At 39.8% G+C, this 26,922-nt stretch overlaps 1 protein-coding gene across 1 annotated transcript; it reads right to left on the reverse strand.

Moving 5' to 3' along the window:
* Positions 1–1,938: 1,938 nt before the first annotated feature.
* cmtm7.L (CKLF-like MARVEL transmembrane domain containing 7 L homeolog) lies at positions 1,939–24,781 on the reverse strand. The gene is given in 5 exon segments (NM_001093067.1): positions 1,939–2,555; positions 3,299–3,380; positions 3,782–3,880; positions 8,654–8,827; positions 24,648–24,781. Coding segments are annotated over 5 exon segments (495 nt in total). The 5' UTR covers positions 24,774–24,781; the 3' UTR covers positions 1,939–2,541.
* Positions 24,782–26,922: the final 2,141 nt, after the last annotated feature.

Below are 26,922 nucleotides of genomic sequence, written 5' to 3' on the forward strand. Positions count from 1 at the left end.
ACCCCAAAATTTTCAGGCAAAAATCTGAGTTTTCGGGGGAAAAATCCATAAAAATCGTGAAAATCTGATTTTTTTTTTTCCCTCAAAGCTAATTTTTGGGAAAATGTAATGATAAATAAGCGTAGCAGAAAATATTGAGATAAATTCAGACTTTGATAAATAACCCCCAAGTGTCGCTGGCCCAATTTTTAGAAGTCACGGAGACCTGTACAAATATATTTGATATATGTTATTGCAATGCAGTGCTCCCTCTTTATACCATGCTAATTCTCTTGACAGTTCTATGTTTAGCTATTGTCTTTGTACCACCACACTCATTATATACCACCATAAGGGAAGAAGGGGAGGGTTTAGGCATAGGATATAGAGAAAAGGAGATTTAAGGAAGAAAAAACAATAAGGAAACAGTAGCATAAAAATAATGCATTAAAGGGTTTGTTCACCTTTAAATTAAAATTTAGTATGATGTAGAGATTGATATTCTGAGACAATTTGCAATGGTTTTCATTTTTTATTATTTGTGGCTTTTGAGTTATTTAGCTTTTTATTCAGCAACTCTACAGTTTGCAATTTAATCTGGTTCAAATAATCCCAGCAACCATGCATTGATTTAAATAAAAGACTGCAATATGAATAGAGGCCTGAATAAAAAGATAAGTAATAAAAAGTAGCAGTAACAATATATTTGTAGTCTTACAGAGTATTTGTTTTTAGGTAGGGTCTCTCCATTTGAAAGCTAGAGAGAGTCAAAAGAAGAAGGCAATTAATTAAAAAAAAAACTATAAAAATAAATAAATAATGAAGACCAATTGAAAAGTTGCTTAGAATGAGCCATTCTATAACTTATGAAAAGTTAACTGGAAGGTCCACCTTTCAGTTAACTTTTAGTATGTTATAGAATGGCTCATTCTAAGCAACTTTTTAATTACAAACTGGAGAGCTGCTGGATAAAAAAATTGACTCAAAAACCATAAATAATAAAAAATGAGAACCAATTGCAAATTGTCTCACAATATCACTCTCTGCATCACACTAAAAGTTAATTTAAAGGTGAACAATCCTTTTAACCATTATCAGAGTCAGAGATATTTTAAGAAACAAGTGTCCACAAAAATTAGTGTCCAGTTACATTTGGGCAAGGGGAGTGCAAACTTTACAACAAGAAAGGCAGTGTATCCTGAAGTCACCCCAATAAGTACAGTGCTGTAGTGATGTGCAGGCAGACCCGATACCCGCGGGTTCGGGCCGACCTTGCATGCTCCTTTCCTGGTCGCGGGTGGATTGAGCTCTTCTTAATGCAATCCCCGCCTTCCAAATTCCGACTTCCTGGTTGAAGGGCCCCCGCCCCTTTTGTGATGTCATCGGCAGGGCAGGTTGGCGCAGGTCTAAAAGAGACCCAGAAGTCGGGCTTGGTGCGGAGGCGGGTGGTCGGGTTGCGAGCGGATCGGGAAAAGCCCGCACCCGCTGCTACAGAGTTCTAAGCGCTGCAGTCTTGAGACTAGGGATGCACCGAATCCAGGATTTGGTTGGGGATTAGGCCATGTTTCGGCCTTTTTCAGCAGGATTGGGCATATGCAAAAAAAATGTTTTTCCCTTCCCACCCCTAATTTGCATATGCAAATTTGGATTAGGTTCGGTATTCGACCAAATCGTTCACAAAGGATCCGGGCGGGGGTTCAGCCTAATCCAAAATAGTGGATTTGGTGCATCCCTACTTGAGACCCTTAGAGCTTTTGTTTTATTTCATCTGGTCTTGTATTAGTGTCCCCATCTTTTTTACTATGTATTTGTCAATTGAAGGTTTCACCATTCTTCATTACAGTAACCGTATGTAGTTTGTCCATAAACTCCACTGAAACAACAGCCTCCCGCAGCCTAATTGCCAAATGGTAGAATTTGTGCTTGAAAAATCTTCCAAATGTGCCAAAACTTTTTTTAGTCAGTATAAAAAAAAGCTGTAGAACAGTTTTATTATCGAAATCAGATATTTAACAAAATAAGGTTACGTTACAATGAAGTATAAAGGCCCTTGTATGAAAGAATATGATATCAAATAAATGAGAATGAAAGCAGTGCATAAGAAATGGACACAAAGTTGTAGACCCGGAGTGTTTAACTTAATAGGCAGTTCAGAACTTCTTCTAATCCCTGTGCCAAAAAGGACATTTTATTTTATATACAGTTATCCTACTGGCTATAACAATATTGCAGCATTTATCCAAAGTCCAGGGTGACTGACCACTGACAGTCCGGTATTAAAATCTTTTGGCTAAAAAAAGTGTAAAAATATATTTTTAAAAAAAATTGTTACTAAAGAAATTATAGCCTATGTACAGTACCCCCCTCACCTAATTCTTTTATTAAATTTGTATCTGTTTTATCATCACCCTGTTGATAATGGCAGTTTTGGCAGCAAAGCGTGTCTCCAGCCTTACTTGGAGCAACTGTAAACGGTGCAAACTGTGCTTTGAACGTATTCACATTTTCAACTGTTGATATCAGCCGTTACTTCACTTGGGGAATAGGCAACTGCCCAGATAGTCATAATGTCGCGCCTGAAAGATAATGGAGAAAAACACTGATCAGCGCTTCATTTAAATAATATATTAAAGGGGAACTAAAGTCTAAAATATAATAAGGCTAGAAATGCTGTATTTTGTATTAGGGATGCACCGAATCCACTATTTTGGAATCATTCGCAAGCGATTCGTCCGAATACCGAACCAAATCTGAATCCTAATTTGCATATGCAAATTAGGGGTTTGAAGGGAAAACATTTTTTACTTCCTTGTTTTATGACAAAAAGTCGTGCAATTTTCCTCCCCGCCCCTAAATTGCATATGCAATATTTGGATTCGGTTCAGCCAGGCAGAAGGATTCGGCCGAATCCGAATCCTGCTGAAAAAGGCCGAATCCTGGCCGAATCCCGAACCGAATCCTGGATTCGGTGCATCCCTAGTTTGTATACTAAATATAAACATGAACTTATTTCACCAGAAGCCTAATTAAACAAATGATTTATGTTTTCAAAGTTGGCCGCAGGGGGCTGTCATCTTGTAACTTTGTTAAACATCTTTGCAAGACCAAGACTACGCACATGCTCAGTGGGGTCACTGACCCCACGACTCACTGCCATACAGTATACATAAAAAACACTCAGCATGTCTGACAAGTCTGTACAAAACCTTAAACAAACAAACATCTTTTTATTTCAGTGTTTATACAGATGTAAAATGCATGAAACAATATGGCCAACTAAGACAGGACAATATACAGTTGATACTAGAGAGAAGCTCACCTGTTGATTGTGCTGTAAATGAGATCTTGTAGGATAACCACATATCCATAACACAAAGGAGAGTCGCTATGAACCCAAAAACCTGAAAAATTAAACATACGTCCACAGTCAGTATTTTTTTTAGCCAAAATCTTTTCTGTGTACCCCTCCGATGCATTTAAGGCGGATACCTTTCCCAGAAATATCAGCTTTCTTCTCATATTTATAATTCTTCCCTATACATATTATTGTTATCATGCTGGAGCAAGAGACTTTAGTTATTATGTTTTTCATGTCAATATACATATTTTTTTGCTTTACTATGGACTGAAGGCCTGTGTTTGCTGATCTTTCACCATAAAAGTGTAAAGGTGAGGGCCTAAACTCTGACCCATAAACCAATCCTACACGTAAGGACAATTCATTCTCTCCGTGCAGACTGGAACCGGCCTTAAATCAAATGATTTCAGCTCATCTATCATTGCTTAGCAGAAAGATTCTTACCGATCCGACTATCAATCCCGCTATGGTGTAACTTTTTACAGCAGCCACAATGGAAGCAATGAAGAGAAGAAATGTGCAGATTGCATAGTGCAGCAGCTCCTGAAACAATATGTGAGGGATACAATTATTATCATGTAAAATGAGACATATGCAGCGATACAGAACAATAAGCTTGATACTGACACTTCTATTTTAATAAACCAAAATGGAAAAATGTTTCTTGCTGTCCTGGTCTGTTGAGGGATTCTGACCATCTCACGTATGTTTTTGTGTAAGGCTTTAAGCCAAATGGCTTGCATACTGTTTAACATAACTTCAAAGGCAACATTTGTCCTTTTTGAAGTAATATACTATACAAGAATGTTTTCAGCACTGCTTGAACAGAAATTTGTTTCCATGGTAAAGTCAGCATTCGACTGTTCTCTGATATCTACTTTGTAAGCCATATTTGTCTATACCACCTTGAAGTACTCCAGCAAATCACTGCCAGGTTGGTTTCTTCACTCTAAACCAATAATACTATTATTATTTCTTCTTCTTCTTTTGTCTTCTTTACTATAGGACTGAGATTCTACACATACACTTTATTGCCATACATAACATTGTCACATTTTATAGCGAAACCAAGAATATTGATAAGAGGTTGTTCCTCCCTTAGGACTCTTACACACGGGCGGTTTTACCTGCGCTCCCCTGCGTTGCGGTTTCTTCTGTTCAGCCGCAGGGTGTGCGCAGGAATAGACACACTCAATTATTGTCAAGGGGGCTGTGCTCACACAGACACATTTATGTGCCAAACACAGGTGAAATGCAACATGCTGCGTCCCACATGCGTTTGGTGCTTATATGCGTCTGTGAGCACAGCCCCCTAGACAATAATTGAGTGCGTCTATTCCTGCGCTCCCCTGCGGCTGAACAGAAGAAAACGAAACGCAGGGGAGCGCAGGAAAACTGGCCATGTGTAAGAGCCCTTAGACTCTGTGCTTCTGGGAAGGCTTTCCATTAGATGGAGGAACCTTGTTGGAGGGATTAGCTTTCATTCATACATAAGAGGTTGGGCACAGATACTGGGGGTCGCTGTGCAGACCAGTCAAGTTCTTCTATTGCCATCGCTGCAAACCAGTTCTGTATACATTTGACTCTATGCACTGGGTTATTATTCTGCAGAAAATGGAAAGGGCATTTCCCAAACTGTTATGACAATGTATGAAGCATGGAATTTTCAAAAATGTCATTGTATGATGCAGTTGCACCTGTGTTGGCAATAGAGGGCGTGGCTTATATAGCTAATAATTAGACTTGGTGTCCACATACTTTGACCAAATAATACATACAAAGACATTAAGATCAATCATAATTTATCTCTAAATACTGGGAGTCCTCAAGTTACATACACCCGACTTACATTCAACCCATACTTACAAACAGAGGCTATTACAGTAACATACTATTATTATTATTAACATGTATTTATATAGCGCCAACATATTGCATAGCACTGTAAAGTAAATGTGATTATACAACTAAATCACATGAATTATATACATAGAATATATGGAGTAACAAACATCACAATCAATACAGGTACAAAAAGGTGAGGAAGGCCCTATGCATAGGCATACAGTCTAAAGGGAAGGGAGTAATACACAAGGTGTGGGAGTGGGCAAGATCGAATTAAGTGGGTGAGCAATGTGGTACTGTATGTGGTGTTGCGTTTGGTAGTTAAGCAGAGTGAGGGTAGGCTTCTCGAAAGAAGTGCGTTTTCAGAGATTTCTTGAAAGCAGAAAGGTTGGGAGAAAGTCGGACAGACCGTGGGAGAGAGTTCCAGAGGAGGGGTGCAGCCCTTGCAAAGTCTTGAATGCGAGGAGGTAATGAGAGAAGAGTTGAGTAGCAGGTCAGTAGAGGAGCGTAGTAAGCGATTGGGTGAGTATATAGAGATGAGTTCAGAGATGTAGGGTGGGGCAGAGTTATGAAGTGCTTTGAAAGTCATTATTTTGAATTTGATTCTGAAAGGTAACAGAAGCCAGTGCAGGGATTGACAGAATGGCGAGGCAGAGGAGGAGCGGTTGCTGAGGTGTATGAGCCTCGCAGCAGTGTTCATTATGGACTGGAGAGGTGACAGTCTCTGGAGGGGAAGGCCAATTAAAAGAGAGTTACAGTAGTCTAGACGTGATAGGATGAGAGAGTGAATACAAATTTTGGCAGCATCTTGGGTGATAAATGATTGTATTTTGGATATGTTCCTTAGGTGGAAGTGACATGATTTAATAAGTGACTGGATATGAGGAGTGAATGACAGGGCAGAATCTAGAATAACCCCAAGGCACCGGGCCTGGGGAGAGGGGGAGTGGAATTGTTAACTATGATGGATACTTCAGGGATGCTACTGGTGTTAGTTGGAGGAAAGAGAACCATTTCCGTTTTAGAGAGGTTTAATTTAAGGAAGCATTGCAACATCTAGGTAGAGATAGCGGACAGGCAGGAGGAGACGCGAGTTAGGAGTTCTGGGTTGAGATCAGGAGACGAGAGATAGATCTGAGTATCATCAGCATAGAGGTGGTAGTGGAAACCATACGAATTTACGAAAGCATACTATGGTTTTCTTGGCCTTTATTAGCATTTAGCTTTAATAAACTATCTGCCCCAATCCCCTCTGGTGTGTGTTGTTTACTGCAGAGTACAGAAAGGTAACAAATAAATACTTTAAGACAAACATCTGTCTTTTTGAATTTAATAAGTAAATGTACATGTTTCAGCTTACATACAAATCCAACTTAAGAACAAACCTACAGACCCTATCTCGTATGTAACCCAGGGACTGCCTGTATCTGGAAACAGTGGACTAGAATCCCCAGGGGAGTCCTTTGAACTGTATTGGGGGTTGCAAATTTTATTTGCTTCCAGAAAAATCCAAAATTAGTAACAGTCAGTGAGTGACAGCATACTACATACATACATACTGCATTGTGCTGTAAAGCACAGGAAAATGTATTATTGCATCTCTTTGCTACTGTGATGGGACTATGGGACTTCCACCTTTCCACCAGTGATCCCCAACCAGTGGCTTGTAAGTAACATATTTCTCACCAACCTCTTGGATGTTGCTCCCTGTGGCCTCAAAGTAGGTGCTTATTTTTCTATTTCTTGCTTGGAGGCAAGTTTTGGTTACATAAAACCAGATGTACTGCCAAATAGAGCCTCCTGTAGGCTGCCTACATAGGGGCTACCAAATAGCCAATCACAGGCCTTATTTGGCACCCCAGGGACTTTTTTCATGCTTCTGTTGCTCCCCAACTCTTTTTACATCTGAATGTGACTAACAGGTAAAAAAAGGTTGTGGCTTAAACCTTTTAAAACCAATGGAGAGACTTAGGGGCAAATTCACTAACCGGTGAAAATTCGCCAGCAACGGCTTCACAGACGTCGTCAGGCGTAAATTTGATGCGACAACGCTAATTCACTAAGATGAAAAGTTGCTTCTAGGACATCGAGCACTAGCGAATTTTCGTCAATCAAAGCGAAGTTGCGCTAGTGTTGCCTAATTTGCATACGGCGGGAAATTATAAAGTAACATGGACGTATATGTTGCAGCAAATACATTACATTACACAAGTCCAGGGAACCGTAATAAAATAAAATAGAGTTGTTATATTGCCCTACACATGAGCCCAGTGTATAGTTCATGTGCCATATGTTAGGAAATGTAGGGGGGAAGCCGGGTACCCAAAAAATTTTTTACCGACCTTTGCAGGCTATCACTCTGAAAAAAAGGAAAAGACACCAGCGTTTTTTGGTGAAATTTTTTCCACTAAAAATTAAGGAAGTCCTATGCACTCCATTGCACTTCATCTGGTCTGAGCTGAACGAAGGTAATGTTCAGTAAAATCCGCATCTTGGTGAATTTGCTGAATTACGTCCATTCGCCAGAGCGAAAATTCGCCTGTCGATAGAGTGCGAATTATCACTAGCGTCTTTCTCTTTCGTTAGCAAAGTTACACTTGCGCCCATTAGTAAATCTGTGAAGTGCCTTAATGAAATCACGCTGGCAAATTTTCGCCAGCGTTAGTCACTTCGCCCTTTAGCAAATCTGCCCCTATATGTCTTCACCACTATAGAAGCAAATTAAAACACATTATCTGACCCAGAGCACATTTTCAAATATTTAATCAAAGGGGAACTAAAGTCTAAAATAGAATAATGCTAGAAAAGCTTTTTTTTGCATACTAAACATAAACTTAATTAAACAAACAATTTATGTTTTCAAGGTTAAACAATGTTAAACATCTTTGAAAAACCAAGACTATGCACATGCTCAGTGGTGTCTGGGCTTCAGTTGGGAGGTTAAGCTTAGGGATCATCATAAATTATCAAAATAGTACAATTCAAATAATATCTGCCATAGAAGCTGATACAGCAAAACTGATTAATAATCAGAATATTCAGACTGCACTGGGTCTACGGATACAAACCTCTACACAGTCTCCGACTGCTCTACAGGGAAACAAACAAAGCTGCTTGAGTTCTTGGAAGTAAGGTAGGGGGCGCCCCCTGCTGTTTGAAAGTATGATTGTTTCCCTGCAGAGCAGTTAGGGACCGTCTGAAGTTTCCTATCCACAGCAAGTAAATGAAGGTGAATTTCACTGCATACAGTTTCTTATAAAAACAATACACATTTTTTAATTAAAGTATATTATAGATAGGATTCTTTTTCATTAAAAAAAGTAAAAATTGGATTTTTATTTTTTTTGCCTTTACATCCCCTTTAAGCCTACCAAAAATGAAACAGGATGAAGTTAAGCAAGGTTGTGTGGTGAGATAATCCCTTTTAGAAATAAAGCAGACACCCCGATCAGGTCTGCACTGTTCACTTACCGCTAAGGGCCATGAAATACACGTCAGCATTCTGTATATTCGAAAGACGTTGATCACATAAAATATGAAGATTAAAATCATGAAGCAAACTGTGACAACTTCAAAGTAGTTGTATGCACTGTAGTCTGTCCAAATTGAGAACCTCACACAAAGAAATCCTATTAATAAGGAAAGCTGTAAGAGAGAAAGGCAGCATTGTATTAGTGACCATTAACCAGCTGAAGGATCACAGGGTGCCTATTCCCTATGATTTACACAGCTCAACAAGAATAAGAAATCTACAAAAAAGAACATACATAAATGTCAGCTGAGAACACTCTCCATGGTGTGTAAGGGCAGAGACACATGGTCAGATTCAGGGAGATTAGTTGCCCAGCGAGAAATCTCTTCTTCGTGGCATCTAATCTCCCTGAACTACCTTCCCTCCAGCTAGAATGTAAATCGCCGGCATGATGGTACTCGAAGCACTTCATTTTCTGAAGTTGCCTCACAAAGAAACTTCGGGCGACTTTGGAAAATTAAGCATGCCGAGTGCAATCCCGCCGCCGATTTACATTCTAGCCGGTGGGAAGGTAGTTAGAGGAGATTAGTCGCCACGAAAAGAGGAGATTTGTCCCTGGACGACTAATCTCCCCGAATCTGACCGTGTGTCTCTGCCCTAAATGTGATAGGGACCTTGAGCTCCAGTGGGGCAGGGACTGAAGTGAATAAGAACAATTTATGTAAAGCACAATGTCTACACTATATAAAAGATCATATCTATTTTTTTTAACGTTTACGAATGTTATAGAACACGCTATGCATAGCAACTCAATTTCTCTTAATCTTTAAAAAACAAATGCTTTTGTGCTATGTGTTTTGATGAGTTGGGCACAACTGTGCACACATTGTCATGATATGATATGATCTCCTCTTAAAAACCTTTTTTTCCATGTGATGTGCTACTCTTCTAAACTGAAAAAATAAAGATACTGGACTTTTAAATGTTAAAGCCACAGTGCACCATTTGCTTTTCTAGAGTTGTTGCATATTGATGCTGCCTTCAGTGGGAACTCTGGAAATGAACACACATGAGATGGGGAGTGCACAAATACACACACACACATTCTGGGAGCGTGTTTAGACTGAAGAACCTTTAATAATTTGTGTCAATACATTATATTGCAAAAATGTGGCTTTAAACATATACTGGCACTAAAGTGGCTTTAAGAATTTTAATAATTTTTTTTTACCTACACTACCCCAAAAACCTTTGATCCAGGGACTGGCCCAATTATCCTCTTGGAGTCAGGGAGGAAGGAGAGGCTTCAAATGGGTTTTTGCTTTCCTCTGGATCAACTGGCAGTTAGGCAGGTTATATACAGACTTATGGTTTAACTTGAGGGACGTGTGTCTTTTTCAACCTAACTTACTATTTTACTACAGTAGAATCCCCATTTTCCATTTTTTAGGGGACAGAGAAAAAATTATGTAAAGTCCAGGAAAATGTAACATGTGTTAGAGCAGAGCCATACGGTCAGAGATTAGTCGCCCTTCGACTAATCTCCGCAAACTGCCTTCTGCCAGCTAGAATGAAAAACGCTGGAGCGCTTTTGGAAAATGAAGCACTACGAGTGCCATCAGCCGGCGATTTTCATTCTAGCCAACGGGAAGGCAGTTCGGGGAGATTAGTCGTCCCGAAGAAGTGACTAATCTCCCTGTGTCTCTGCCCTTAAAGGAGAATTAAACCTGTGGGAAAAAAAACCTGTACACCCTGGGGGGTAGTTAGCCTGGGGAGAGGAGGGTGGGGGGTACGGGATTTTTTTCCCACAGGTTGAATTCTTCATTAAAGTAACTTTTTAAAGTACTAAAAGGATATAACACAGGAGTCCGTTTTAATTTGAGATACAATATTTACTGTGTTAATATCAAAGTTTAAGCAATGCAGCATTAATGTTACACTATGGGGGGCATGTACAAGTCTCTCTGTCAGTCACATACACAACCAGAAGCAATAATTGGTGATTGGTGCAGGACTGTATAAGGGGCAGACTAAATGGAATTGACCATTTACAGGCAGAACCATGGCAAAATATTCATCTCGTTAATATTTTAAACCTCTTTATTTCACAAAAAATAACATCGATAAATTGGTGGGACCACAAAGAAAAAATATAAAATGCCGGAAAACTTAAAATCAGGGTACTTAAAATCGAGGTTTCACCGTATGTTATATTGTAGTTATACATCTAGCTTGGGTCATTTAGTGGAATGATCTTGGTTTAAGATTTTTCATGTTGTTATTTGGTGCAACATGTAAAGTCTTAGAACACCAATCACATTAAAGGACATGTAAACTCCCACACACAAATTTAATCAGTGAACAGCCTTTTTGAAAGCTTTAGATAACTGCCACCCTGGTTGTTAAAAGGTTAACAAGGCTGCATCCCCTTAATCACTTAATCACTTAGAATTCCTTCTCCTCCTTTAACCCACTTTGCCCCCTCCCTCAGGAATTTACTTTGGCTGTGGCTCATGAGCATGCTCAGTTCTTCTCAGCTCGGATTAGTAAACACATCCTCCAGTCTAGCAGCCAATGAAGAGATAGCATTGCTGGTTCCCATAGAAACTCTAACTGTCTGATCCTATTTTTTTCTCCTAACCACCTTTCCTGGTCTCAACTTAACCATTACAGTGCTCAACCCCAGCAGAAGTTTTTTTTATCAGAGTATGTTGTGCCTGTGTAAACCTGCATTCTGCATTGCATGAACTTTACAGCCTACATGTCCTGTTTGCAGATGTCAATGTTACTGATCAGGTGTCAGAGGGAAAATGGCCGCCTGGTGAAAGCTGCTATTTGCTCTAGGAAAATGTGATGGTGCTGGCAAATGGAGGGGGTATATGCAGTACAAATAATGTGGCTTGGGTGGGGAAGATATGCCCAACAAATATACATGTAGGAAAATGTAGGCTTTACATGTCCTTTAAAGCTTTAATATAAGAAATTATTGATCTTGCCATGTAATAGCTGTATATGCACTGGCATATCTCCAGTGTCCACACCCCAGTTATATCATGTGGTCAATCGGCCATCCCACCTGGCCAGTTCTGGTGAAACATTGTTTTGTGTCACAATCTGTGGCTAGAAATAACACTTCTCCCTTTTCACAGTCTCTATGAGAATGAAACACATTTAAATGATTTTAAAGTGGACCCGTCACCCAAAAAAAATATTCAAAATCCTATTTTATCACATTAGTCAAGCAAAATGAACTTCAATTACACTATATAAATTATTTAAATTTTGTTTCCTTCAGAGTGGAAACTCATAATTATAGCAAGCAGACAGGAGCCATTTTGTGGACACTGTTATTAAGACAAGTCTTGTATCATCTCAGAATCTTGTTTGTGCACCAGAATGGGGGACCTGAAGTCCATCCCCGTGCCCTGGTTACACAATTAAACGGTGAAGAGAACGGGGGAATGTGGGGAGAGCAGTGACATCTAGGAAGTGCTGAATGGAAAGTGAAAGCAATTGTCTGCCCCGCCTCTATGCCTAGGCATAGAGGCGGGGCAGACAATATTTGATTGACAGCTGAGATTTTTAAATGAGTTTACAACAGCTATGAATGCTTTAATAAAAAAATAGAAATTGGATTTCATGTTTAATTTGAAAAGGACTTTTATTATACAGATTTTTGTGTCTGGGTGACGGGTCCACTTTAAAGCGATGATAATATAAATATATAAGTACATAAAATGTATGACACTGAGTTATGTTGTCCAGCCTTCTGTCTGAGGAGTAGGATGGTCGGATCAAACTATAGGAAATGATGTGCACACAAAAGGCATTTCCTCATCTCTATGACTTTGCCCAAGTACAATACCCATAATATCTTTATCACAAATATTTCCCAAGCCTCTGTCAACGGTGCAATTTCAAAAATGTCACTTATCTTTTCAAAGCCCTGATTAATCTAGAAGTTCCAAATCACAGCGTAATTTAACCCTTCCCTTGCCTTGTTCCATTGTGAAGTAATAGTTTCTGGGACTTGGAGTCCCTCTGCTTTCCTTAGAAGACAGTGCTCAGGATTTTCTGGAAAGCTTTCCAAACTGGCGCCAGCAGGCTATTAAAATGATTGCACTGTAAGGTTATCATTTTAATGTATTTTTATTCAGGCCTTATATAAATATATAAAGCTATCCCTGGTTTTAGGGCCATGTGTTTTCTATCAGCTCTGATGTGCACTGCCATCTTTAATCTCTTGTCTCAATCAAAGTTCTGCTTTCATGTATTCAAATCATACACTCCCACAGACCCAACAAGCAGGGAAAATAGAGGTAAAACACAACTAACATGCAGATAGTGTAGCAAACCACAAATGAAAGAGGGTTAATGCACAACCCACTCACAATGACAGGAAATGTTCAGAGAAAAGAAAATATAATCTGTACTACCAGGTGGCCTCAATGATCTGTTCAATTCTACCACTTCACAGTTAAACTAGGCATCCTTGTTTCACATCACATTATGATGTAGTTTTTATTTCTAAATTACACTGTTTACACTGAAAATAATTCACTCTACAATATAAAATCTCATTCCTGAACCAGCAAGTGTATTTTTTTGTTGTTGTAATATTGGTGTGTAGGCAGCTATCTCAGGTCATTTTGCCTGGTCATGTGCTTTCAGAAACAGCCAGCACTTTAAGATGGAACTGCTTTCTGACAGGCTGTTGTTTCTCATACTCAATGCAACTGAATGTGTCGCAGTAGGGACATGGATTTTACTATTGAGTGCTTTTCTTAGATTGTAGAACAGGCTGCTGTTATCTTGTGTTAAGGCTCCCATACATGGGCCGATAAAAGCTGCCGACAGACTGAGTCGTGGCCGCATCTGTTCGTTTATACGGCCCCGCGATTCGACAGCCTATATCATCTCCATTCTGATCCGATTGTTGGGCCCAAGGCACACAGAATCGGATTAGCCTGATATCGCCCCCCACCTCAATGTGGGCATATCAGGGAGAGATCCGCTCGTTTGGCGACATCGCCAAAATTAGCTGATCTCCCTGTGTTTGGCCACCTTTAGGGAGCTGCTATCTGGTTACCTTCCCATTATTCTGTTGTTAGGCTGCTGGGGGGGGGGGGGGTGATATCCCTCTAACTTGCAGTACAGCAGTAAAGAGTGATTGAAGTTTATCAGAGCACAAGTCACGTGACTGGGAGCAGCTGGGAAACTGACAATAAGTCTAGCCCCAAGTCAGATTTCAAAATAATATATAAAATAAAATATAAAAAAATCTGTTAGCTCTTTTGTGGAACGGATTTCAGTGCAGAATTCTGCTGGACTAGCACTATTGAAGGGGTTGTTCACCTTCCAAAAACGTTTTTCAGTTCAGTTGTTTTCAGATTGTTCCCCAATAAAGACAATTTTCAATTACTTTCCATTATTTATTTTTTACTGTTTTTCCAAAATCTAAGTTTAAAATTGAATGTTCCTGGCTCTGGTTGAGTCTGGCAGCTCGGTAATTCAGGTGCAGACTCTAAATTGTCACAAGTTTGCAACATTTAGTTGATACATTTCTCAACAGCATCTCTGGAGTATCAACAACTATTGTATCAATTCTAACAGCTGCCTGTAATGAAACTCAGAAATTCTGCTCAGCAGGGACAAAGATAAGAAATGTATCAACTAAATGTATCAATTTAGAACAGTTTACAGGGTCAGCGATCCCCCCCCCTCCCAGAGTTGCTTTAGAAGGTTAAAAATTACACTTCAATATTAGAAAAACTATGACACATAGATAAAAGAAAGTAATTGGAAAAAGTCGTTATTTCTGGTGATCTGTCTGAAACCAACTAGTTGTTTGAAGGTGAACCACCCCTTTAACTGATGCCTTTTGTCCCATGATAGTATCCCTTTAACAGTGTATGTTCATACTCAATGTCTGCTATTGTATTATACAATACACACAGCCTGTTGTAAAGATTTACTCAGAACAGCCCGTGCAATAACTTTATTGTTTAACATCATCCCGGGATAGTTGCAAGATCGCTCTCATTACTCTGACACACACATATAAGCAGTGTCAGACTGGGTCTCCTAGGGCCCACCATAGAAAATGACACCATGGGTCCTCTATCACAGCAATTTGATATAGATAATGCCACATGGTATAGAATTTTTATAACGGCCCAAAGCAGAAATAAGAGTTCTCCTAGACTGGAGCCCCCGGGAGATCTTCTGGTACTGTAGGCCAGTCTACTACTCCTAATGCCTGTAGGGTGTATATTTTTAATATAGTCATTAGTTATAAAGAAAGCCAATTAGATCTCAATTAGATCTTCCATCTCAGACAACACCAACCAGACAACACCACCCAGACATGTGCCCAACCCAAACCAGCTGACCCCCAACTAGAATCCACCTACCTCCTTTCCGTCTTCCCCAGACCTACTATGTGACCCCTGAGGGGGGGGATTTAATTTGTGATGACCTGGACATCATGTAAATGGGAAGTGACGTCACTCTGGGAGGTGGATCAACCAGATTAGAAAAAATAATCTTGCTCTTTACCTGGGTACCCATGAAGGGCACCAGCAGACTGCCCACAAGGTCAGAGAATCAGAGATGTTTACGCAATCCTGGTCAAATTCTGCATTACCTGACCGATGCAAAATTCTACATCATGCTGTTCACCAGTGAAGCCAGTACAGATATTGATTTAAAATCCGTTCAACAGAAGAATAATCTCCATGTATCAATGGCTTAATGTGCTTGGTTCACCTCCATTTCTTAGCAGCTTCTAATTCCTCAATTCTCTTTGTTTTTTCAAGGACATTACTATCTCTGACTATGCATGTTTCTCCCCCATTGCTGGCCAGGGTTTCCTCAGGACTTATACTACTTCACATTCAATATACCCTACCTAGGGGCATTGAATGGAAATGGTTTTAGATGTTTGATACATTTTAGAAACATAGTGCTTTTCGTAACCAGTAAACCAAACCAAACAGTAGCTCCTTTAGTTTCCTGTTGTTATCTGTTTCTCTGTGTTTCCTCTCTGGCCTATATAATTGCAGCAGTCACAAAGGCACCACTGTGAGGTGCATCACAAATCATCTCCCTGCTCAGATGAACAGCAGACAAAGTGACTCTGTTAAACACTAAGAGGCACATTTATTAAATTTAGCACTGGGGATTCTGAGCAGTCGGAATGTTATCATAGTTATTAACAGCCAGGAAAGTGTTGACTCACTGGTACATAGATCAGTCTTTTTAGGGTGTTATAGATCAGCACTGTTGCTAACCTCAAATAGTTTATTTCCCCTAAATCACCAAGAATTTTTAAAGGGTACAACTTCTTGAAAAAAACTATGGCAATCCATGTGGCAGAACATAAAAAAAAAATCAAAGGAACACATCAGGAATGTAAGTGTAAGAGCCCTAATACTAAGTAGTGCCCAGCTCATTAGTGAATCCAATACAACTCTCAATTGCAGTATGACTTTGCTCTTTAACTGACAGTGCCAGTTATTGGAGTTATTTGGCCCCCTAATAGAAAGCCCCAGTCGCCCAAACCCTAGGGAAAATGGTGTATTGCACAGAATGTATAAAAACATCACAGCACAGGAACACATCAAGAATATAAGTTAAGAGCCCTAAAAATAAGTAGTACCCAATTCATTAGCGAATTCAGTACGACTCGGGGGGGTCCATTTATCAGAGTCCAAATTCATCTCATTATTTTCTGACCAAATCCATGTGGGTTTTGTTCCCTTATTTATCAATACATTTTCCAGAAAATTTTCTGTGCAGGAAAAAAATTGTGAAAAAAACTAATCGTATGAATTTTCCACCTGAAAACTGATTTTTGCTGAAAAACACGAAATCTTCGGATTATTGCATGAACCCAACGCAGATCAATATAACTTTGGGAGTTCTATCATTGACTTATATGCAATCCCTGCAGTTCAGAGAAGCTGGATTTTTGGATTTGGACTTTTTCCATCCTTTGTGTTTTTTGGGTTTTTGGCATTTGGAGTTTAATAAATAACCCCTTAATTGCAGTGCTATGTTTTGTATGCCTTTGGTCTTTTAATTGGCAGTGCAAGATATAGGAGTTATTTGATTTTACAACAGAAAGCCCCAGTCACTCAAACCTAGGGAATATGGTGTATAGGAAATAATGTACCCCCTATTGTGAAATATAAGAACATTACAAGTCACTGAGGAGTTCCATGACCTTATAAAAGTACAAGGCTGAATACCAAGTATACAGGTCATGGAACTCCGAGGTGACTTCTAATATCCTCATACTTTACATCAACAGGTTCATTATTTATTATAACACACACACAGGGATATAACTTACAGGATATATATACACCAGGACCATTTAATAAATGTACTTACTGGCATCAAAAGCACTTCCACTTATTACATTCAATCACAATCGTGTGCCAGTGTGACTACTGACACAGGGCAATACTAAAGCTACCCCACCTCTAAAGTGCCAGGAGCTCCTGGGTCCCACAGCAGCCAGCATCAAGAGGCTGTGTATTTCTAAATAAAGAACTACATTTTGATTACAAGCACCAGAAATAAACTTAATTTCCACTTAAAACCATGCATCCACCCCACTATTGAAAATCAAGGAAATTATAAATAATATAGCGCAAATAGTTTTTTTTTATTAGTTTAAAATATAACTAAAGCCATATCCTGCAAGGCATCCACCATTAGAGACTGTTCATACTTGAAAGCACTGCAGAAGTTAATTTGCAAAAACATCCAGGGGCAGTGAATATCTCTTCCTCTCAGGGCATATTTAGGTTACTCTGCTCTTCTGGGGAACATATTTTCCATCAGATGCTTACTCACCGAGGTCACATTTTACACATCTGAGTAATATTTTTCCCATGATTTTCCGCTTTCAGCAGATCTTAGGTCAGATCAGACTGCACTGGCAGTTGCAACAGAAACAGTACATCAAATGATAAAAGAAGAAATTTCCAGGCTTACTAAATTGCTAAAGTGGGTGAACTCCTCCAGTGTAACTGAACACTCCAAAAGATAAAAGTGTCATATGTTCAGTATCACTGCACATTGCACCATTGCCAAACGTGTGCCGCGGTTCTGCCCCCTTTGACATCACAACCCGCCCAGCCATCGCGCACCGTGACTCTGCCCCTTTATCATCATGACCCGCCCCTTTGCCGTCAGGGCCCGCCCTTTTATTCCCGCCCCCTCCACCGGCCGGTGGAGATTTTTTTAAAAGGTCATACCTCCCAACATTTTGGAAGTAAAAAGAGGGACAAAAAAAAATTTTCCGCACGTAGCGCAGCATTTTTTTGACCACACCCCTTTTTGTGGCCACACCCCCTAATTACCATGTTTGTTTTAGAAAATGTGGCAGGTTATGAAAGTTTGAAAATATTTCTCTTTATCTAAACTGTGTTTTTGTGTCTCAAAATTGTTACAAAGTATCTTATTTGCACCTGTTAGGTGTTCTGGGCTCTCTGCTAAAAGCCAATTAAGTGAGAAACTTTGTTTCTTTTTCTGGCTGTTCAGTGCAGAGAAAAGAGGGACTTTCCAGTAAAAATGAGGGACTACGGGTTGAGCTGTCAAAAGAGGGACTGTCCCTCCGAAAAAGGGACAGTTGGGAGGTATGAAAGGTGGCAACCCTAATGCCAATTTTCATTCGATGCAGTTCTTCCCTTACTGAAGAAAACCGAAGATCTGGATGATGCCCATGAGCTCCGCTAAGCTTACTCTGCATAAATAAGTGAGCATGCTGTCCATGGACAATGAACTATGCTGGTAGGAAGCAGGTGGGGGTGGGGGACGATCTATGGTAGGAGATGGGGCTTTTCTTATTGGGGGGTTAGTTCTCATTTAAGAAGACTATGGGGATCAGAGCGGGGTATAAAGTTAAAAAACAGCACCGTACACCATATTTAGCAACCTGCTCTTTGCTGCAGAATTGCCTTAAACAGAGCACAGAGAGCTGAACACACTAGGGGCTCATTTAGAAACTTTGCACGACTCACTGAAACTTGTATATTATAATAAACAATGAACCCCCTATTTTAAAATATAAGGATATTAGAAGTCACCTTGGTATTTCATGACCTGTATAAAAGCATGAGGCCTTCTCTTTGTGTTTTCATATGGTCATGGAACGCCTTGTTGACTCTTAATGTCGCTATATTTTACTTTAGGGGTACATTATTCACTATATATTTTACAAAAGGGGGAAAATTATCGAATGCTCAATAGTGTTGTTTCTCTGTCTTTAGTTATATATTTATTTAGCTGTCACCCTGCTAATTAAAGTAAAAGTAATACCAAAAAAAATTAATCAAGGAATGACAATATAATCTGCTGTTGCTCTCCACTGGTAAAACTGGTGTGTATTGAATCTCTACTACAGTTTACATAACAATCTGCTATATAGCCATGGGGGCAGACATTCAAGCACAGGCTACACAGTAGATAACAGATAGATTCTGAAGAATCCCATTGTATTCTACAGAGCTTATCTGTTATCTGCTCTGTATCCTGTGCTTTTTCTCCTTTTTCAGCTTTGAATGGCTGTCCCATGGCTAAACAGTAGCTTGTTTATATAAACTATTGTAGAGTTTCTGAAGCAAACACCCCAATTTTACCAGTGCAGTCAGACAGTATGTTATATTTTAATTACTTTAAAATACTTACATTTTTTGGTGTTACTGTTCCTTTAAGCACATCCAATGACTGACTGGCCACAAAATGCTATACCAGGCTAATGATTATCTCTTCATTGTTCAAGCACACATGATGTGATCTCACTGATATGAGAGAGTGAGTTTCGGATGTATGCAGGAATCTGGTACTTGCATGTCTCCATTGTCCTATATCAATGACATCTGTCACTATCTGATGAGAGAGAGAGTTAAGGATCCCTTGTGTATACTGGTTGCAAGGCAACTTTAAGAGGAAGGGTGTGTAGATTTGCAATTTTGTTTCACATTTAAAGGAACAGTAACATCCAAAAATGGAATTGTTTTAAAGTAATAAAAATATAATGTAGTGTTGTCCTGCAGTAGTAAAACTGCTGTGTTTGCTTCAGAAACACTACTTGTTTATATAAATAAGCTGCTGTGTAGCAATTGGGCAAGTTACACAGCAGATAGCAGATAAGCTCTGTAGAACATAATGGTGTTATCTGTTATCCACTATTTAACCTGTGCCATATAGCCTTATTTCAATTTCCACCTTTGCTACTCAGCAGCTTGTTTATATGAACTATAGTAGTGATTCTGAAGCAAACACATCAGTTTTACGAGTACAGGGCAACAGGGCATGATATTTTCATTACTTAAAATAGGGATGCACCGAATCCACTATTATCCACTCCACTCCCGAATCCTTATCGAAAGATTCGGCCAAATACCAAACCGAATCCTAATTGGCATATGCAATTAGGAAGGGGGAAAACATTTTTTACTTTCTTGTTTTGTGACAAAAAGTCACGCAATTTCCCTCCCCTTCCTGGTTCGGCCGGGCAGAAGGATTTGGCCGAATCCCGAACTGAATCCTGGATTCAGTGCATCCCTACTTTAAAACACTTTCATTTTTTGGTGTTACTGTTCCTTTAATTAGATTCCTCATCTTCTCAAAGTCTACTGTTTGTAAAAGGGTTACTACATACAGCTACTGTTTCTTCAGTGGATGTTTTAAAGTTTCATTAAATATGTCTTTTATTTTATTTCCAGAAATTTTGTTACACAGACATGGTTGATTCCCCAGCTTTAATGAAACCATGGTAATCTAATGAACAATTTCCGAAGATCCCTTACATTCAAAGTGTGCAACCCCCTCCCTCACCTTGCTCCACTGTCAAGTGATGGATTCTGGGACTAGTCCCACTGTTTTCCTTAGTGGTGGTGTACAAATTGTCCCAGGATCCATGACTTCTCAATGGAACACTGTTAGAGAGGTTTTGCATTACACTGTGAGCTTCAGGGATGGTGAACTGCTCCCTGTGAACAGAGACAGACTATAATGATTTCCTTTTCATCTGTGGAATCAGGTATGTCTGTGTAAAAAAATACATTTGTATTTATATATATATATATATATATATATATATATATATATATATATATATATATATATATATATATATATATATATATATATATATATATATATATATATATACAAAAAACACGAGTAATGGTCAATGCCTAGGTGCTGGTTAAATAATTAATATCAAATTTGCAAATAAACCGCACAACCAGGTCTTGCATAGAGTGTAAAAATCAAAAACTTATTTTATTATCGACGTTTCGGCTCCAAACTTAAGCCGTCTTCAGGAGGTGACCTCCTGAATATATATATTCAGTGTCAAACGACCGCACTCTGAAGACCGGACTTAGTATAATCTTTGTGGGTGCAGGGTCCAAAAATTCATATAGAGATTTGTTCACAAGGATCCGCACACCAATGTTTTTCATCAAAATAAGTGTTTTATTCGGTGCATAGATCCGACGTTTTCGGCCCACATTTGAAAAAGGCCCAAATGTGGGCCGAAACGTCGGATCTATGCACCGAATAAAACACTTATTTTGATGAAAAACATTGGTGTGCGGATCCTTTTGAACAAATCTCTCTCTCTCTCTCTCTATATATGTGTATATATATATATATATATATATATATATATATATATATATATATATATATATATATATATATATATATAATCTTTCAACACAGGCCCAACTGAAAGTGCTCATGTCAAAATAATTGTGTATATTTTTCCTTTAAATAAAGTCTGCTGCAAATCACTAGTTCAGTTTGATGGAATTTCTCAGTTCCTTCTGGAAAAAATATTGGCAACTAATGTATCAATTTAAAGAAAAAAAATAGTACCTAATAGTAGGAAGTCTAGTAAATTATGCAAGTGAGTCAGTTCTGTTTAACTCAGCGCCTTCCCACAAAAGACCCATGCAAGCCGGTAACTTTCTAATAAAAGATTCTGTCAGTCACATCACCAGTGTAACTGTAAATAGCACTTTCAATTTTGCCCTTATATCATTGCAGCCTCTCAAAGGTTTTAAAGGATAATAAAACCCTAAAGGTCTATGTAGGGTAGGGTTTTTTAACTTTAGGGTTTGCTTCTCCTTTACAAGCATTCCTATGTGAAGACTTGGTCTGGCCAGTTTACTCTGTCGCTCCTTAAAGAGGAAGTGTTCACAATAAACAATCTTTATTTAGTGTGATGGCTTTTCCGTTTTATATGCAGGACAGCAGACAAGACATGCTTGTTTTAGCAGGCAAATTAACTCATTGGAAAATGTCCCTTTACACTATACAAGCGTAACCCTCTATTCACAAGTGTGGGCCTGTAAGCACTGCAGCAGAGATCAATGATGAATACTGAAATAACTAATAACCTGTTTGTTACACCACCACTGGGTTCAAAACCACAAGCCAGAATGACATCAACTGAATGTTAAAAAAAGGCACTGCAATTCAAAAGCGTGTTTAAATGTTTAGGGTACAGAGCCTTAAAGGAGAACTAAACTCTAAAAATGAATATGGCTAAAAATGCTGCACATTATATATAGTGAATAAAGTACCCCCTCTTGTAAAATATAAGGATATTATTAGTTACCTCGGAGTTTCATGACCATATAAAAACACGAGGCCGAAGGCCGAGTGTTTTTATACAGGTCATGGAACTCCGAGGTAACTTCTAATATCCTCATATTTTACAACTGGGGGTACTTTATTTATTATAATACACAAATTTTAGTGAGTCATGTGACAGAAATTACATCACTACTCACCGTTTATAACTGATGACATCACTACTCACCGTTTATAAGGATATAATTTACAGGATATTCATGGCTTTTGTGTATTATAATTAATTTATTGCACCAGCCTAAAGTTTCAGCTTGTCAATAGCAATAGCAATAAGCTTAGGGGTCGTCACTAATTTATCAAGCAGAAAATTAGATTTGGCCTGTAATATAAGCTGATGCTTCAGGGCTGATTAATAAATTCTGATGCTAGTTGCACAGTTTCTGTGCTGCCATGTAGTAATTATCTGTATTAATTACTAATCAGACTTATATTGTGACATTTCTATTCCATGTGTACTGTGTATTGTGAGTGGGTCCCTAAGCTCAGTAAGTGACAGCAGCACAGAGCATGTGCAGTGAATCAGCAGAAAAGAAGATGGGGAGCTACTGGGGCATCTCTGGAGGCACAGATCTTCCCTGATAAAGGGCTGTGGTTGCCTTGGGCTGGTATAAAACATGGTATACAACATTTCTAACCTACATCTTTAGTTAAGCTTTAATTCTCCTTTAAGTTGCCTGGTCACAAAAAGAGGCAATCATTAAACATGTACAGTGATAATTAATGAGCTTTATATTGGCTACATTCCCTTTGACATCTGGATAGATGGCCCGTCCTGTTTGGATGCTCATGCAGTTTTATATGCAGTGGGTATTAAGTTATTTACAGGCACTTCTGTGGTGCTGGTGTTGTACCAATTTCAATCTTGCACCAGAAAGCATAGGAAACGCCCATGTCTAGAACAGGTATGGCATTTTCACAGTGCTAGGAGTGTACTTAATACCCCACTGCTCTTGAAATGTAGCATTCACCATTACCCTAATGTGCTTTAAGTTGCTAGAGGTTCCTTTTTGTTACCCGTAATGGAGCCTTGTGTAACTATAAAACAGTTTAGCAATGTCTAAACAGCGACTGCCGAACAACCTGTTGTTAATTGTTTGTGGGGTGGGAGATGCGACTGCATGCATAAAGTACAGCTTGCTATACATTTACTGATAAAATTGTACAACGTTTTGTATGATTTTAAACATGGGTATGCTAACCTGATGATCCTAACCAACAGCCATGTACTGTGGATATTGGTCAGTGTGAGGATCTGGCTGGTTTTAAAAATTCCAGCATGTCAGCTGTGACACCTCTTCACTTCACTACCACAAATGGCCCCTTGTACAGAATGTGTTTGTATAGCCAATGAGCTGATCTGTCAGATACCAAGCAAAATCAACCTGTGGGATTGTGTACATGAAAATGGTACATGGTCCCAATAACACTTTTAATAGGGGCTGCCCTACCTGCCACCTCCATCTGTCAGGATCAAAGTTACAAGAGGCCCCTAGAAAAGTGTGTGGGGGGGTTACATCAATGACATCTGTTCAACCTACAGCATGGGCACTTGGCAGGATGCTGGGTATAACCCTTCAATAACATCTGGAGGCCTACAGGTTGGATAAATGTAAATACTAACATTATCCAGCAATTGTTAAACATTATGTTGTGCGTGTGTCCTATAACTGTACTTACTGTATGATCCCCCAAATGGGCACAGGTGAAAGTCAACTCTGACTGAAATTTGTACAATCCTTGCACCAGTCAGGGCACTGGCCTGTAGAGATTATTTGGTGCAAATTGTGCTGTATATGTTACACACAGCCCTGACATGCAGCAAATAAGAATCTGAGTAGCAACCCACCCCACACCTTCACAAACAGATACTTCATTGTACAAGACACATTCCTATGCAGGACCCTAGGGGTTTCAGTTGCCCAATCATGGGCTGTAGGTTACACACAGGGCTGGGACTAGGGAGGCACGAGACTAGGGCGCAAAGCTTGGGGGCACCAGGCAGGTACCTCATAGGAAGCTTCCCCTAGTCTGCCAGTGAGAGTGGTTAAGGGTGCCCCGTTTGCGCACGCGTGTCTCCGATTGCGCACAGCCGCGCAGGGGGGGGGGTTGCGGATAGCATTGGCCGGCACTGGTTACATGGAGTAAATAAATAACAGGGAACCTCTAAATTGACTATAATGTGTCCCTCACTCTCACACAGACTGTTTACTGAGACAGCAAAGTGACGCACAGACAGGGCAGCTTGAGGCAGGCGGATAGCGGATTGAGTTCAGGTACCCGCCCCCGAGACAATCCCTGGCCGCCCCTTACCATCTCCGCTCCTTTCAGCATTCCCGAGTAGGACCTGGCGTATCCCGTATCAAATAGTCCGGGGCTGGGCTGGGGAACGTTGCTGCTGCTCGCTGTTGTGCGGATGACGGTCACGTTACGAGCCATGATGCCGCCTCTCTAACTCTACTAACTTCTTGCTCTCCTGAGCCTGTATCGCTGGGGGCGGGGAGACAGGCGGATGAGGGCGATGACAGAAAAAAGTGAAGTTCCCTCAGAGAGTACTAGCGGCTCCGCCCGAGCCAGAATGGGACTGTACAGCATAGCGCTGCCCCCCCTGCACAACTCCCAGGCACCGCTCTCTTCCTGCTCTGCCCGCCCCGACACCTCTCACTCGTCATTGGTCAGACTTAGGGGGTCACAGGCTGGTCTCTTTAGGTTCAATATAATGTGATGGATACACTTGGGTTTACTATACAACTACTGTTATAACTATCCGTCACTTCTGGCAGATCTCAAGTTGCTAATGAAAGAAAGAGGCGGTGTCTTTTAATATTGTAATGAGTCCGTATCCCTCCTCACCCCCAATGCTGGGCACTACTTTATATGGCAGGGAATTAGGGCAAGGGCACATTCAGGGAGATTTAGTCGCCTGGAAACTAATCGCCTCTTCTTCGTGGCGACAATCTCCCCGAACTGCCTTCCGCCGGCTATAATGAGAAAACGCCAGTGCAATGGCACTCACGGCGCTTTGATTGCCGAAGTCACCTGACAAGGAAACTTCGGAAATTGAAGTGCAGCGAGTGCATTGCCTCAGTTCGTCATGCCCCAAACAGCCCCCACACGCGCGCACAACAAATAGTAACTCTATGACAGAATCCACAATTGCCAATCCGGGCCTGACATATAATAAACATGGAAAAGGGGAATCCTGCATTCACTATGTACTCTATTATGCTATAGTCAATTTTAAATCTATTACTATCTCACTGCAACTCCTCATTCACAGGGTCCCATTCCTCGAATTCCACTGTCTCGGTTTTCACTGAGCAGCTCAGGCTGTGTAGCAACATCCACCCCTTCCTGCAGTGGAATCCAAAGAGGAAGGATAATACTGCTCCGACTATAACAAATATTACAAATATCCCATGGCTAATAGAACTCCGTCTTCTCCAAGTGCAGTGATCCCCAACCATCGGCTGACAAGCAACATGTTGCTCACCAAACCCTTGGATGTTGCTCCCAGGGGCCTCAAAGCAGGTGCTTATTTTTGAATTGCAGGCTTGGAGGCAAGTTTTGTTTGCATAAAACCCAAATGCACTGCCAAAGGAGCCTTCTTTAGACTGCCTGTCCACATAGAGCCTACCAAATAGCCAATCACAGCCCTTATTTGGCACCCCACAGGAACTTTTTTTCATACTTGTGTTGCTCCCCAACTTTTTTTTTATTTTTACAATTGAATGTGGCTTATGCGTAAAAAAGTTTGGGGACCTCTGCCCTTGGGCCATGCTTACACTACCAGGGACCAAAAACTGATTTAACCTATTTCATTAGTCAATTCTCTTGTGCTTTTATTTAGCACCACCAATAATTATACCCTCACAGTAAAGGTATGGTGAAAAAACTCCCAGATTCATATCTGGAAAGTTTAATGTTTTTGCAAAGCAAACTGTCTGTACTATGTAATGAGCAGTAAATGTTTCCAGGAATCTGTGGTCTACAAACAGGTTGTGGATAAGGTGACTTGTCCTTGACTCACTGAAACTTATGTATTGTAATCTAAACTACAAGTATATAAACAGTCACCTTGATGTTACATGATATGTCTATAAGAACTCAGTCAGCTACTCCGAGCACAAGAGATTTTTTACAACTCTTAAAATTCACGAAATCCATACTCTATAGGAGGAATATGGCATATGGCACCACTTTTATGAATTTGGATACAAACACTTTTTGTCATAAAAAGTTATGACAATTTGAAATTGGTGTTATTTATTTTGGTATAATACACAAAAGCCATGAATATCCTGTAAATTATATCCTTATAAACGGTGAGTAGTGATGTCATCAGTTATAAACGGTGAGTAGTGATGTGATTTCTGTCACATGACTCACTAAAATTTGTGTATTATAATAAATAAAGTACCCCCAGTTGTAAAATATGAGGATATTAGAAGTTACCTCGGAGTTCCATGACCTGTATAAAAACACTCGGCCTTCGGCCTCGTGTTTTTATATAGTCATGAAACTCCTCGGTAACTTATAATATCCTTATATTTTTCAAGAGGGGGTACTTTATTCACTATATTAACAT

Source organism: Xenopus laevis, chromosome 6L, assembly GCF_017654675.1.
Source record: "Xenopus laevis strain J_2021 chromosome 6L, Xenopus_laevis_v10.1, whole genome shotgun sequence".
Taxonomy (NCBI): Eukaryota; Metazoa; Chordata; class Amphibia; order Anura; family Pipidae; genus Xenopus; species Xenopus laevis.